This window comes from Parus major, chromosome 5, assembly GCF_001522545.3.
Source record: "Parus major isolate Abel chromosome 5, Parus_major1.1, whole genome shotgun sequence".
Taxonomy (NCBI): domain Eukaryota; kingdom Metazoa; phylum Chordata; class Aves; order Passeriformes; family Paridae; genus Parus; species Parus major.
This window is the reverse complement of record NC_031774.1, coordinates 25481939-25497692: the sequence shown is the minus strand read 5'-3', so window position 1 is coordinate 25497692 and position 15754 is coordinate 25481939. Positions and strand designations below refer to the sequence as shown.

Below are 15754 nucleotides of genomic sequence, written 5' to 3'. Positions count from 1 at the left end.
GAACCGTATGGCTAGGCGTGTAGCTCACATGCAAGGGAGGTAGGTTTCTTACTTCTGCCTTCATGCAAGGTCTTTCAGACATAAATTTTTTACTCCACATCTCCCCTGGTGTTTCTATACACACACACACATGCACACACACACATATATATGGAATTGGGTGGAACCATCTGCTGTCCAGACAATAAATTGTACTAGCTAATGACTGTCCTAAGGACAACTAATTACACATCAACAATCTTTTTTTGGCAAAACACTCCCTTATGTGGTGGACTGCAGTTTTCAATGTATAATTGCTTTGTATGCTGAAAGTTATATATAATATAAGCATGCATACATTAACAAATGCTGTACAAAACGTATGAAGCATAAATGTAAAGAATTTATGCAACTTAAAACCAACTCTTCATTTAATGTAAGTATTTCTATCAACTACTTCAGGGATGATGGAGCATTTGGCATGCATGACTACCATCCTACATTTTGAGGAATAGCAAGAGAATCTGGAGTGGTAATATGTGATAATTGATTTTAATTAGTCATTCATTATGTTCATTATGGCAATGGCAGCCAGGGTAAACAACTGGCACATCCCCCTTGCTGCTTTTTAAAACTGGCACAATATTCACATTCTTTCTGTAGTTCTGCAGTATACCAAGAATTAAAATAGCTGAAGCATAGTCAAGAATGCTAGACCATGTTTTACAAACTAATTGGTAAGAATGATCTCTGTTCTGTCTTATTACATGTAATATGACTATGTGCTCATTTTCATTATTCATTGGTGAAACATGTAACGTGTCTTCTTTTTGAACATAGAATACAAGTGTTTTATTATCATTCCTGATTTAGCTGCATAATTAAAAATTATTTTGCTTTTTATGCAAGTTAAAGTCCAAAGCTTTGGTGGCATTTTTCTTTCTCTTCATAAACATTTCCTTTTTATTTGCGTATATGAGCTTATTATTGTCTTGGACTTGTAGAAATGCAGCTAATAATTAATTTTCCTTTAATGTCATATCACATGAAATTAATGTCATATAATGTGTGATGTGATCTGAGTAGGTTTTAGTTGTTACATCACATAGGGTCAAAATATCAAACCCATGTGAGAGTTTATGCAAGAGCTGTTTAGACAGGTTTCCACATGCTTTAGTAACATGTGGCTCCCTTTCATTTATTATAATGGATATTCAGCAATGTTTGCCACTTAAGAATTTGTTCTTCTTTAATCTGTGTTTTCTTGACCTGACCTAGGAGTCATGCTTGACTTTGATGTCTGTGAGTTCTAGCACAGTATAATGTTGCAATGGTGATTTAATTTAGCATGTAATAGGATGTACTTACATAGTTGCCTATCTCGATCTCCTGGAGAATGTTTCTTTCCTTACGCATTTCTGAAACACTTCCTTAAGATGTTTTGCAATGGTTTCTTTAAAGTCTTTCCATACAGGGCTGTCGACATAGTTTAATCTTTGTGATCGGCCCTTTTGTGAGCAAGTGGCCACACTAGATTCCTGCATGGGTTTCTATTTTATTCAGCTGGAGCATGTGGAATGATGGTGAGACTCTTGCTTACCAATCCCAGATTGTCCCATGTTTGGCCCCACAGACAACTGTGAAGCCTTTTGGAGTCGCTGAGAAATGGCACTGTTTGGTTAATACCCATGTGGAGTCATGTATCGTCACTGAGACCCCATCCCAGGGGCAGCTGGCACGAGGCACGTGTGATAGCTCAGAGGGAACAAAGGGCAGATTTGACTCCCAACAGAGCCTGGCTTTGTTAAGCACTGCTTACATGACCTACCAGGTGCCCTGGAAAGGCTATCACTCCATCTTCCCAGTGACAACATGCTGTATATGGGGCAAGATTGGCTGCCATGCGCGCCAGTACTGATTGCGCAATGAATGAGCAGGGCTTCAGCACACAAGGGAGATACTGGGTGCAAGAGCTTCTGCAACAGCCAGGCCTTTCCCATACAAGGAAGAGGCAAAAGGAATTTCAGCACTGCAAGATGAGATGGAGTGAGTACATCACCTAACCCTGTGCTTCCTTTTCCTCTCAGCTGGCAAATAGGATGGGAAATGCCCACGGTGGCTGGCAGCTTTTCCTCATCTGGGTATGCCTTCCCTAAGGATGTCCTCTTCCCTTAGCTTGTGTTTTCTCACCAGGGCTCTCATACTGGAGCCATCTGCATCAGATGGGGGCTGTGGTCTCATAATGCACTGTTCTATTATCTTTTGTAACTTAGGAAACTACAGAAAAATTAGGAATTTCATTATCCCAAATCCTGAGGCATTGTCATGTTGAAAAAAGCAGTCTCCTGATGTGTGCTGAAACACGCTGGCTATGCTGGCTGGAAAGGCAATGCACTCAGAAAGGTGCTGTGGCCACTTTTACACTGAGGAAGTAAAAGAGACCCTGCTTAACAATAGGGACGTCTTGAAGGAACTGCCAGAATCAGGGATGAACCTGTCACCTGCATTGGGGTCCCCTTGATCTTGCCTAGGACTCTCAAATAACAATGCTTGTGGGAAATGGAATTTTTCTCTCTATAGTCAGGAAATGCACTATGCTAACCAACAGATTTATGCATCAAGTAATTTTTTATAATGCACTGTATCCCTTGGAGCTAACTGCAATGAATACTGGAAATTTAAAGCTGATGATAGCCTATGATGTCACAGATAAGGACAGTAAACTCAAAGGCATACCTCTCCAGCACTTGCTGGAGATTTTATTATGGTAGCAAGACACCACTAACCTGCTACAGCTGAAAAGGTTTAGAGGCCAGTTATTTCTGGATAAGTTGTTTTTGCAGTCCCAGTGCCTTTTAGTGTTTAAGGAGATACTATAGTGATGCTGGCAAGAACTAGAATACTCAAGGCGGAGCATGCCTTACAAAAAAAGACTTATTTAAGAAATTTATATATGAGCTCCATAATAAAGAGGTATTGCATTTATGCATATGCACAGGTCTTCTGGGAGTCAAATCAGAAGAGACTGAGATTATGTTCTGTGAAAGAATAAACAGACCAAATAACCCTGCAAATATGAAGTACTATAAGTATTTGTCTAGGACATTAAGTCCTTCTTGGAGAGTTTCTGAAATACTTTCTGAATGCACATTTTTTTCTGAGTCTGAGTAAAGTTAGCATATATGTAACAACAAATATCTATACTCCCTATTTGTCAGGGGGAGGAGCATACAGAGACCTCTTAAAAGCAATTTAATATTTCTTCTAGTGGATAGAAACATTCATCTTCTGCTGATTTTACCTTATGGTCCAAATTTTCTCAAGCCATTTCATTTTTCTATCCTAATGCCTTCATGGCTTAGTGGTAGACTTGGCAGTGTTAGATTAACAGTTGGTCTCAATGGTCTTAGAGATCTTTTCCAACCTAAAAGATTCTATTAATCTATGTTTGAATTACAGGTAAATATGTTTATGTATACCTTTCTCATTATGAGATATATATTTATCTTATTCCAATAAAGACCACATAGGTCACCAGAAGCAACTGTGTGGATTAGGCACTGTTTCACAGTCATTGACATGTTAAAGTCTGATTCTTGTGAGTGATATTCAGCATTGCTCTCATGGGGATTGTTGTGATCTCTTGATTTCTGACTTGGACTTGAATATTTATGCTTCTATCAAAAATATCTATATTCTTCTTCAGATGGGCCACAATGTAATAATGCTTTTAATGCCTGAAGCATCACACTGATGCACATTATCTGCATTTACCTGTAACCCTGAATAGACAGCATGGCTGTTTCTAGTAAAGATAATAATAAAGAAAATTACATTAAAAAGTGAAAAACCAGAAGGGCTTTCAGTGAATCTCTGTTTCTCCTATGTACAGAAAGGTGGTCTGAAAAATCTGAGAGGAACATGTGCTGAAGCACCTGATATCAAAAGCCCATGGTATAGGGATGAGATATATGAGTCTATAGGCTGCAGAGAAGCTGTAAAGGATGGGAAAGAGGCTGAAGAGAGCAATCATGAAGAATGATGAACAAAAGTGGAAAGAAAACACAAAATCCATGTGATCTTTTATTTGTCCTTAGCAGTCACCTTAATAAACCCTTTAATAATTAAATCTGATCCAACCTATGTCTTTGAGCATTAATGTTTAATTCCTAACTCAGTTGTAGTTGTAGAATGTATTATGTGTTGTTGTTTTAGAATGTATTTATTGTAGTCTTAGACACCATCAGACTAGTCAGGGGGGAAAAAAAATCATTGCAGAAAAAAACTTAAATGAAAATAATTTCAAGGCACAGCAACTTTGAGTGAAATGTGTCTCACCACTAGCTTATCAGCTGGCAGGCAGATCCCAAAATCGCCAAAAGTGTGGTATCTTGGGATGACCCAGCAAAGTTTCTCTATTCCTAGAGCTGGACTAAATGTATCATTTGACCACTGGGGCTCTGCCCCACAAGTCAGGAGTGCATTTCCTCACGGAGCTCCAGCCCTCTCCTGTCAGTCTTTCCTTCTGACATTTCCCATTTGTCCCGAATTTGTCTCAGATGCTTGCCTATAAAGCTGCTGCTGAACTTCTGCAGATTGCAGCCTGGGGTTTCACAGAAAACCCAACTTGATATTACTCCCTTAATGCACCTGGACATGAGCTACCACAGCACAGCCTGTGCCTTGTGGGTGGGTGTCCCAAGTCAGGCTGTCTGCTTCACCACCATAGGGACCTTTGGTGATCCTGAACCTGAAAATGGCTGGAAGTTTGTACTGGAACTAGCCACACTGAATTTTGCATTTTTCTGCCACCTTGGTAATCACAAAACCTCTTCTTTGTTATTTGAATGGATACCAGAGAGGATTTTTCATTTATATGCTAATAGATCTTTTGCCCAGGGGTGTTTTGCAGCTTCACATTGCAACAGAGTGAATCACGTGCTATCAACAAAACCAGTTTCCTCAATGTCAGGCTCCCTCAGCATCAGTAACTTTGGAAACAAGTGACTAAAAAGGGCATGCTGATTGCCCAGGGTGGGATTCATCTCAGCCAGCTTCAGACATTCAGAAGTTAGGTGTCAGGTGTGGACTGGGTATTTAGGCTTCTCCAGAAGAATCCAGTGCGGTGGTGTTCAGTCATTACTTGCAGTTGCCAAGCTTGCTTTTTTTTTTTTGTCCACTCAATACAGAGAAAACACAACCAGCTTCTACTATGAGTTTAACTTTCAGATGACTTAATGGTCAAGTGTATCCTAAGTGCACACCTTGTGTAAAGGATGTGTTTGCCTCAAAAGGAATAGTGCCTCATAGCAAAAAGCAATTTTGAACTTTGAACTAATTTAGGAAATTCAATACCAGTGCCAGCTTTGAGTCAAAGGTACCTTTGGCTACGTCTGACTTGCACTTAAAGATCAGGAATTTCATATAGGCAAGGCTTGAGTCAGGAAAGAAAAGTTAGCTGTTAGGCAACAAGCAATTCTTAGTCAGCTTCCTAAGAGATGCTGAAGGCTTCTTCCTCCACCTCATTTCCCTTTGTCTTAAACGCAAAGGTGTAATATGACAATGTAAATGAAAACAGGATCTCATGCAAAAACCTCACACCCATTAACTTCCATACATTTCAGAAACAAGACCTCGATCTGACAGCCCTTGTGTGGCACAATTACAGAGAAATTGTAACATGTTCTCGTGCCTCTATTGTGGTACTTAAACTCTTCCAGGCACTTCAGCCAGGGACACAGGTAGATTGTAGCAGAAGACAGAGAAAATGTCTGTGCTCTTGTTTATACAGTTACATTTGTCTAAACTGTTTCTAGCCACCATTCTCACAGGAAAAAAAAAAAATCTAAAATTTTGTTTTACAGAAATTCTGATGCTCACATTTGGTAAAGTATCAGGCAAGAAATGGGAGAGACTTGTGGCTCTCCTTAACCTATTGCTATAGATTATCTAATTCTGGCATCAGTTAAGCAGTTCCAGAAAGTTTCAATACAATGGTGAGAAAGAATGTTAGAAGCAAACTTTGCACTTGCATTTCATGATAAAATAAATGTGCTTATTTAAAAAAAAAAAAACAATAAAAAAAAATAACGTGGATATAAAATTAAACCTAAGAAATCAAACTTTTGGAAGGATGGAATACTGTGTGTAAGATGATCAGAATCAATCAGATATTGATTCCTCTGTTCACATAAGAAAAGTATGTAATGAGACTTCTGGAAGTCATTGGGTTTGTGTCTAGTTTCTGTTAGTCAAGGTCCTAGTACAAAACTCAGAGCCACAGTCAGAGTGGGAGTGATTTCACACGTATGCCCATCTCTAAGAGGAAGCAGGATGCTTTGTCATCCTATTAATCTCAAGTTCTTTCATAAGCACTAATTTTAATCATTCAGGAGGACTTTCAATGCAAACGTATGTGTGCCTAATAATGCTTGCATAATGTCTTAGAAAATTTAATCACTGAGCTTCCTAGAGGTGTGCTGAACCCATGCAGATCCTCATTAGATTAAAAAAATTTCAACAAAAAAAAGTTGGATCAGTCCATCAATTTCCAGTGATCTGCTAATAGTGTCCAGCCAGATGATGATTTCAATACAGTTGCTAAGAAATCTGAACATTTTTTGTATCAAAAATTGATATTGTAGTTTGTAGAAACATTTAATGACTTTTCAAGGTGAAATGTTTCAATCTCATTTAAATTTGTTAAGCAGCATGCCATATTAAATGTGAAGCCCAGAAATAAGGAAGACATTTCAAACGGAAAATTCATACAGTGTGGTTTAGGGAGCAGAGGAGTGTTGCTTATCATACCTTCTTTAATTTCTTTTGAGATAGAACACTATAAGAAAAATGAGTGTGTATATAAAAATCAACAAATGCAACAGCACTTTTCAGGGAAAAATGTTTTTTCTAGATAATTCTAATTATCTAATATCTAATTATCTAATTATTCATGTGTAAATGTCTTCATTCTAATGATCATCTCCATAGTTATTTTTAAATTTATTTTTTGCTATGGATGTAATCATGTAGGGATTCAGGTGTTTGCATGGAGAAAATATATTGATGTGTTTATTAGGCTATTGCTATGCTCACTTTTAGAATATCACTGTAAGGCTACCTCACATGGATGATCTCTATCATATCATTAGTCAGGTTACAGCTGCTGCTGCATTTCCTTGAGCCCCAGGTGGGAATGATTTGGTCCCTCAGCAGGCTGTGCTCAGCCAGAAGACCTGCAGATATGAACACTCACACCTTACACCAGCTGCTCTTCAGACAAATAATGTGGGTGGGAAATTTCCCTGTTTCAGAAATCATGGAGGGGTGGAGCTCTGACTCAGTGCAATAAAACACCTGTTCAGCAACTTCTGAGACTTCTTCAAGATTGTAAATTTGTGTCAGGAGGCACTGGCACCTGTGGAGCCCAGTACTAAGGTGCCATTGACAGCAGCTGCTTTTAATGTAGCAGCGATCTCGATGGCATCAACTTCTGCCTTACCTCAGGTAAGTAGAAAACAGAACAACCCTGGCAGGAGACTCGGGGTTTTGATTGAGATTTGCCTCTGAACTACAACAGGCCAAGTCCCTTGTTATGTATAGGACTTAGATTTCCAGGAAAACAGGATTGTCCTTTCTTGGATATTTGCAGTTGTGTTCTGACCTGGAGTCAGAATCTTTCCACATAACACAGAACTGGTACATTCATGTTATTTACCATAATGCAGAGGTACAAATTGCCTGTTCCACACACTGGAATGCTACAGTGGGACATTGAAATAAGTAAAAAAACCTGATTTTTACTCTCTTTTTCATCCCCTGTTCTTCTTCCCTCAGCAGAATTCAAGCAGAAAATCAAGCCCCTTGGAAAATGAAGAAAGAAAATGGATGATGCACTATGTAGCCCCAAGTGATGATGCTAAGGTACCATATTTCAACAAACTAAAAATATGGGGGACTAAGCCAATACCTTTTTGAAAAGGGTAGGATCTTCCTTCCTTCTCCCTCACCCTGATTTGGTTATTAAATATTCACATGGTTATGTAGAAGTAGGAATATTTAAAGAAAATTTTCTTTAGCTGCAATATCTGCATAGTATTAACAACATAGAATGTGTTGTTTTCATGGTTTTATTCCTCAGAGAAATACCTTAGTGAGAATGTTCTCGATTTGCTGTTAAAATGAGACTGATTTTGGCCTTCTTCTAATGCTTCCTATTGACTTAATGGAGCTGTAGCCCAGAACGAATGGAGAATGTTGGCAGAATCTGAAAGTCAGGGCTTGGTTGTTGGTGAACCTTTGGGGTTTGGTTGTTAATGCCAGTTTTCAGAACAAGTGCCCACTTTGATCCCTGTGCACTTTCTCACAATGAAAAAAACAACTCTGGCAACATTTGCAGGGCCTCTGGCAGAGATGTAGCTGCATCAAACACGGAGCAGCTCTATCAGTGATAGCTTTTGCAGCTGGAATTGTGCCAAACTGCCTCAAAGTAAAACCTGGGGGCTCCAAAGATAAAGAAAATTTCCTTTTGATGACATCTTAAATGGTGTGTGATTGAAGTGTCTATAGCTCATACATTTTGCTTGTATAAGCAGACTACCAAATGAACAGAGAACTAGGAACGTTGTTTTGCCTATATATGTCACAATCTTATCAAACTGATTGATCAAACTGATCTCTTGTTAACAGCCTGCTGGCAATCCTACAGATGGATATTAGTGTACAAAAGGTACAAACTACCAGTGGGGAGTGAAACTTGCTGTAAAGGGCAAAGTAACATAACCAAAAATGACACGGCATTTCGGTTTTTCCTAATTTGCTGTGTGTGTGTGTATGCTAAAGCTCAGCAACAGAATGTACTAAAGCAGGAAAAGCAGCTGTTGAGGAAAAGAATGACCTTACTTAGCAGTTTTGTAATGGTTTAATGTATTCATACTGAAGCTCTGTTTTGGTTTAGAATATCCATGGCTAAAAGCAACCTCTTTACCACTAATATAGTTACATTTACATAAAGATTGTTAGGATCCAGCACATGTTTTAGAACATATGTGAAGTTGTACAAAAAAAATTATGTGGCTGTAACCTCCTGCATATTGGGGGTATGGGACACTTTCCACAGCTTTAATTCATTATTCATGCCATAATTTCTCCCTGCCAAATGAACTTCTGAAAGTTCTGTTTGCTGTCCACAGGTATTTAACAACAAAGACATTCTCTGACACTCTATTTACCTCCTGGCTTTGGATATGTCTTCGCTCCTCTGTAATAAATCTCAGCAGAAAAATGGCATTAAAGGCACAGACTTGTCTAAACTGGCCAATTTCTGCCTCTTACAGGTATTGGGTTTCCTGGGTAGCTTTAGGTAATTGCCTGAATTATTGCAAGTCATAGCTTGCAATCTTCAACGGAAGGATAATCATTAGTAGAGAGCTATTAGAAAGGATAACATGCTTGTACCAGACCTTGAATTCCAGAAGAAGTAAACAGGTACAAAAGCTTTCCTTAATGCAAATGCTCAAACATTTGCCTAAGTACTTGTTTCAATTTGAGAGGAATTTGCATAGCTGTGTGATAAACTGAATAATTACTGGATTTGGTTTAGAAAATTATGCCTGTGGCTGTGCATGGAATTTAGCTGCTGCCTACCTATAGTGCAAAGCCAAATATGCTCCACTGCTAAATTTTTAGGAAAATGTAACAACAATTCACAATTTTGTGGAGCTGGCTCAGCCTGTGTTCTGATAATGATGAGATCTTACCTCCCCTGTTGAGGGCACAGCCATGTAAAATATCCTGTGCCTTACATGTGACTTAGAGTAACAGTGATTAATTTGTTTTTTTTCTAGTTTTGGAATATACCTACCCAGAAGCCAATATATTCTATTCTTTGTAGCCTGATGAGGAGAATGCATTTTTTTAACGCTTAGCCTACTTGATTTGGACATGCTGCTTCTGTACCTCACAGCAAAAAGTGTGAGCATTTTAACCAGTCAGCTCACTGAAGATATCCTGATACAATTCCTGGTCATAAACTTGAGCTCATGGGCAAGTTTCATGGTTATATTAGGCACTGGCTTCTATTTAACGTGCCTTTCAATCACCCAGTGTTTTATAAAAACATCAGTTTTGACATTTTATTGGACAACTTCGTAGCCTGGAAATTATTCAATTTTTTTGTGCAATTTCCTTTTATGACCTTCATGTCTTTCATTCTTACAGAGATGGAAATTATTTGAGAGGTTAAGCTAAATTTTGTCATGATGGATTGATTCCCCATGCTCCGATGCTCTACACACTCCAGCTGATCTACTGTCTTGTCTCACTGATTTCTTATACTTTGATCTTTTTATCAAACTTCAACATTTGTCACAGTAGCAGCATCTTTGTATGTGCTTTCTCTTATTTCACTCAAGAGTTTATCCCTGTTATTTTAATTGAAGTTTCTCAGAAAATGATAACATCTCCTAATTATTTCATCATCTTCAACCAGCTCCCCTCTATTTCACTTCAGACCATCTTTTCTAACTTTTGGTCATTAGCTTTCATAACAGCTTCTTTCTTTGGCCACCCCTTCTTGTTGATGATGTTTCGTGTTGTGACTTTACTAGGAATTAGTGATCCATTTGTCTTCTGCCATTATCTGAACTTCTCAAACTTTTTCTGAATATCAGTGGTCCACAATATACTGTGACTATTTCTTGACCCACTGTATACTGTGCCTTCAGTGTTATTTTTCTGAGTATCTTTTTGCAAATACTCAAGTGGTATCATAGTAAGTTTGGCCATTTTATAACTTCCACAGCTCCTTGCTACTAGAACTGCAAACTAACGCTTCCCTGTTGCTAAACCTGCCTCATCTTAATGCTGTAATATTTTGTTTTTTCATTAATGCTTTGCTCAGAAGTCCTTAAAAGATTCCTTATTATTTCATAGCCTAACTCTGATGACTTTTTTACGTACATATTATTTATAGATATACTATTTATACCTTCCCCTTTTATTGGAGATACCAAATTCAGGATCTGCTGATAACACATTTGTATGCAGATTAAAGCTCTTCACAAAGCTCTTCACGTAGCAAGTAGCAGTCAGACCTCAGGACCTGACAGAGTTTGCATTTACTTTCCCCTGCAGAGCCTTATCCTCAGACATCCACTGCAGTCATTTTATGTTACTCCTATCTAACAAAACTGTTACTGCTATAATCATACATCAACTCCAGAGCTTATTACTCAATACAATCTGAAATTTCTGAAATTCCTTTTCTTCTGCTTCTATTCCTAAACAGTGAGAGAGGGAGCCATCCCTAGTGTGGATTTACCCTTTCTATTCAGTCTCTGTAGTACAACTATGATGCAACTCTCTTTCCTTTCTATAAACTTGAGCTGTTTTGATAATTCTCCCCCAACTGTTCTCACAGTTGGGGGATCAATATAACCACCTATGCTGCAGCCATAGTAAGAATTGTCTATTTTCTCCTCCTTTTTTACTAATACCCTGCTTGCTCTAGCTGCTGCTAGGGGACACGATGAGCATGTTCTCTGAAGATGTAAAATCCATCAAGAACACATGATTGTCACAACTTTTACAGACCTAGATGGTCAGGCCTGGCACCTTCAACAAGGAATTGAGGATAGTTGTCTTTGAAGTTAAGGATTATAGTCAAAACTATTCCATATCTATCAATCAGATAACCATCCTTGGTAAGGAAAAGCCTCTGTTCCCACAAAGCAAGCTAGGAGTTTGTCTAAAGCTACCTGTTGTGCAGTGCTTAGACATTCCCTAAGGTGCTAACACTCATCCTTAGTCATCTCTCTCTCAGGAAAATGATTCTTTTAAAAACAAGAAAGAAAACATAAAAATACCTGTCTTTTTTCCCCCCTTCTCATCAATTTTCCAAGCACTGCATTAAAAGAAGAATATTTTGTGTAGGCCTTGATTCTACCTTGAACAACACAGGCTCTTGGTCAATAGCCAACCAAATTTGAAACATCTCTGATATCTGGATTCACTGAACTTTGTCTTCATATTGGCTGCTGATGGTCATGTGTACAATTTAATGTTACTGGCTAAATGAACTTTTTCAGTTTATTTACACCATCTTAACTTTCCTATTCATCCTCTCTTTCCACACCTTCTCTTTGTGTGCACAGATAGCTACAGGCTTTAGGGGTCAATGAAGTTTGTGGAGAAAGTGCATTCTGCTGCCTATTGTTTATTTACTGTGATGCCAACTGGAAGAGAACTTTAGCAGAACCTTGGTTCTTTTCAGTGTTTGGTTGCATTAAAGCCAATACAAATATTCAAAACTTTAAAATACACCTCCTTTGTTTTGGGTTTTTTTTTCAGCAGGAAGAAATGACACCTTACTCCTTGCTTACTGTAAGAATCATAAAGTTGAAAAATGCTCATCAGGCAGATTTTTGTAAGTACCTAATTTTTTCATTGATGTTACATGATTCTCAAATTACTGTATCAGCCCCTGCTTGTGCTAGATACTGCACAAATGCAAAAAACAAAAGTCATACTTGCTAAGAAATCACAGCTGAAAGCAATTTATGCCACAGAATGTCTATTTACATGTTCAGAGGTTTATTTGGTTATGGGGGCTTTTTGCACATTATTTGTCTGGAAAGTTGGCTGTTTAAGGTGCTCGAAAATATCTTAACACCAGTTTTAATACAGAGATGTTTATATAACATGTCCATGACAAATGCATAGAATACAGAGCTGAAATACTTACCCTCTTAATTCTTTGGTTGTAATGACCATCATGACATCAGCTGCCTCTTGCCCCCCACTGAAAGATGTCTAACAGAATTTTTTGGTGGGACTATGGTACATGGTACATTACAGCTGACAGGCAAAGTGTTTTGAAAATGTGATATTTGGGTAGCCCTTGCCTGGTGGTTTACCTTCCCAGAGATTTTTCTATGAGAATTTTCTCCTGCCACTCCTACGTGTGTCTCACGAACTTGGCACATCACTAATCCACAGTTTTACCTATCCTTTTACCATACTGCTCTTCCTTCTCTTGTTTTGCATTTTCTTTCCTTTTTGGGAGATCATGATGAAGTTTGCCAAAGCCATAATACCCTACAGATAAAAATTCTTAACATCTCTTCGTATTTCACTCACTTTGGTGTTTCAAAAGCATGGATGTCACCTTTATCAATTTTCCAATCACACGAAGAGAAGTGTTCTGTTCACATTGTCTGTAATATTGGGTTGTGGAGAACAGAAACAATTTTATAGTATAGCAGAAAAGGTCAAATGAATTTCTATTCCTTTTGAAAGCTATCAAACATTACATGTATATCCAAGACCTCACCTTCATTCCTTTGAACTGTTTATTTAATTTCTCGTAGTATCACCTTTCATCTAGAATGAAAATTGAACAAGATAAGAACCATGATTCAGCTGCTTATGCAAAGGGATTGTACAAAGTAGAATGATGCTGCATTCTCAGAAAACAGTGTTACAGTTGTGACCTTGTCCTCTGTCCTGATGACAGGGAGATTTCTGACAAGTCCCTCTTAGTGAGATGTAGACAGTTTGAAAATTCCTGTTATCACCAAAATACACACACCTGGAGTAGTGCTCAAGATGTGTGGGCTCAGTTTTTAGCTCTGTTCATGGACTTGTTGCATACGAAGTTTAGGCAAATGTATTCATCAAAAAATTCTGTGCCTCTCTTTCCCTGTCTACAAAACACAGAGTGTCTTCTCCAACACATTTTGTCTCCCTCTTATCTGTTGAGGTGATGTGCTCATTTTGAATCCTCTGCTATTGTAGAGGATTCTTTTCAGATTCTTTTGTTAATTACCAGTAAATAAGTCTTGGGGACCTGCTGGTGAAGAAAAAGATGTCTTTTCTTTCTGCCAGTAATCCCCAAGCTACTCTGTGAGCCTATTTGAGCCTGTTTCTTAAGGATGTCACAGAATGAAGTACTGTAGATCAGGATAATGTTGAATAAGATAAACAAACATCAGATAGCTCTTTGTTGACTGAGTAGCAACCTACCTCTGCTTTCAAAGAAGGTGAGGTCTCAAAGGAAAAATAGTGTGATACTCTGTGCTTTAAAAACTAAAGTACAATTCAAAAAAGAAATATTGTAGCTTTCAAGTGCTTGATTTTGCACTGCAATTGATGTTCTTTTAGCTTAGCATTTTTATTTTAAAATTTGAATGCATTTGAAGTATCAGAAACCTGAAATAACTAGACATGCTACTGTGTGCTAATGAGAATAATAAAATTATGTTTACCTAGCCTTTCCTCAGCCATATGATCTTTCCCCTGGAGAACTGATCATAAGCATCTGATACAGATGCTGTCTGGCTGTGAAATATATGTAGAAGACTGACAGTTTTTGTAATAACATATTTCAGACTTCCCTAGATTTTCAGTTTCTCTGTGTCAAATCCAGGAACAAGCCACCTTTTCCATCTAGTGCAGCCACTTCTGAGTTGCTTTTTCTGCCTGTATGCTGGCTTCCCATCTCTTTCAGCATGTGCAGTGCTCCATTTTCTCTCTGTTTGTTGCAAGTGCACTCATACCAGATAGTTTAGTCATAGAGTTTCTACATTTTTCTTTGATTTAATTGCCAAATCCTGGCTTCAGGGAACACCACTTCTGTATATTTCCACTGATATTCCTCATTATCACATGCACCCAACTTAATCTTGGCTCGTTTTTTTTAAAATATGCACCTCAAGATCCATGGGATGTGTGTTTCACAAGCCTGGGATGAAATCCAAGCTTATTCTGAAATCTGATGTTCCACCTTTGCCTGTAGACAGCACATGCTGATTGAGTTTGGCACAAAAAGAAAAAAATTAAACCGAAAAGAAAACAGTTGACTCCTCCTGAATGGGTCAATTGGCCCCTTTCATATCCCTGCTGTCAGCCTGCCCCTTTTGTGGTCTCCTCTATACTGACTGATGTTCCTCTTCAACATATGCCTCATGCTATGTATAATTGGTATCTGTCTTATTACCACGCAAATGCTCTTGTTAGACCTGGGCTAATTATTTTCCACTGTACTTCTAACTAACCTTTATGCCAATTAGTAATCATGGTCAGACTCAAACTTTTGTGGCACTCCCTGATCTCACTGTGGGCACTGGAGAGAAGGGCACCCAGATAAGATCACTTACACTCATCCTGCTGCCCTGCAAGCGCTCAGTGTCATCACCAGGCTGCAGTGCTCCGTGCAGTTTGGCTATGAAGGTGGTGGGGGTATTAGAAAGGAATTAGTTCCATCAAAGTTTGAGTCTATTACAGTCTGGCACCTGTTTTGCAATAGTAATTCGCCTCCTCAGTCCAAGACTGTATGCAGCCTTCAGTAAAATAATGACTTTTTGGGTCATTGGTAGGTATGTCCATTTGCACCTTTTCAACTGGAAATCAGTGCTTTTACAGAAGCTCATGTTTCCTAACTCTGTTCATGGTGTCACTACTTCCGAAGAGCTCCCCATATGTGGGAGGAATATCTGGTCAGGATGAGATGACAGGGAAAATGTTGTATTTGTGCTGTAGTCAGCAACTGCAGGATCATGTCCAGGGAAGCCACAGTTTCTGGGAACCAGTATGTAATACAATGAGATGGGCCTCTGTTCATGAAACCATTTATTCAGCATGGGAGCAATTCATACCCAGAGACAGAGAGCCCCAAACAGAGGCAGGGCAGGGGTTTTTGAGGGACAGAACTCTTGAGGGACTCCACCTTTGAGGGTGGAGTTTAGGGTTAGAGACCACTAAAAACACAACAAAGGAG

At 38.6% G+C, this 15754-nt stretch overlaps 1 protein-coding gene across 1 annotated transcript in view; it reads left to right on the top strand.

The window, feature by feature from the left end:
* Positions 1 to 7458: 7458 nt before the first annotated feature.
* LOC107205355 (cytosolic phospholipase A2 epsilon-like) overlaps positions 7459 to 15754 on the top strand; it is a 32226-nt gene continuing 23930 nt past the window's right edge. Inside the window, exons 1-3 of the mRNA XM_033515223.1 lie at positions 7459 to 7485; positions 7816 to 7902; positions 12328 to 12403. Coding sequence (XP_033371114.1) covers positions 7459 to 7485; positions 7816 to 7902; positions 12328 to 12403 — 190 coding nt within the window. The remainder of the gene's footprint in view (positions 7486 to 7815; positions 7903 to 12327; positions 12404 to 15754) is intronic.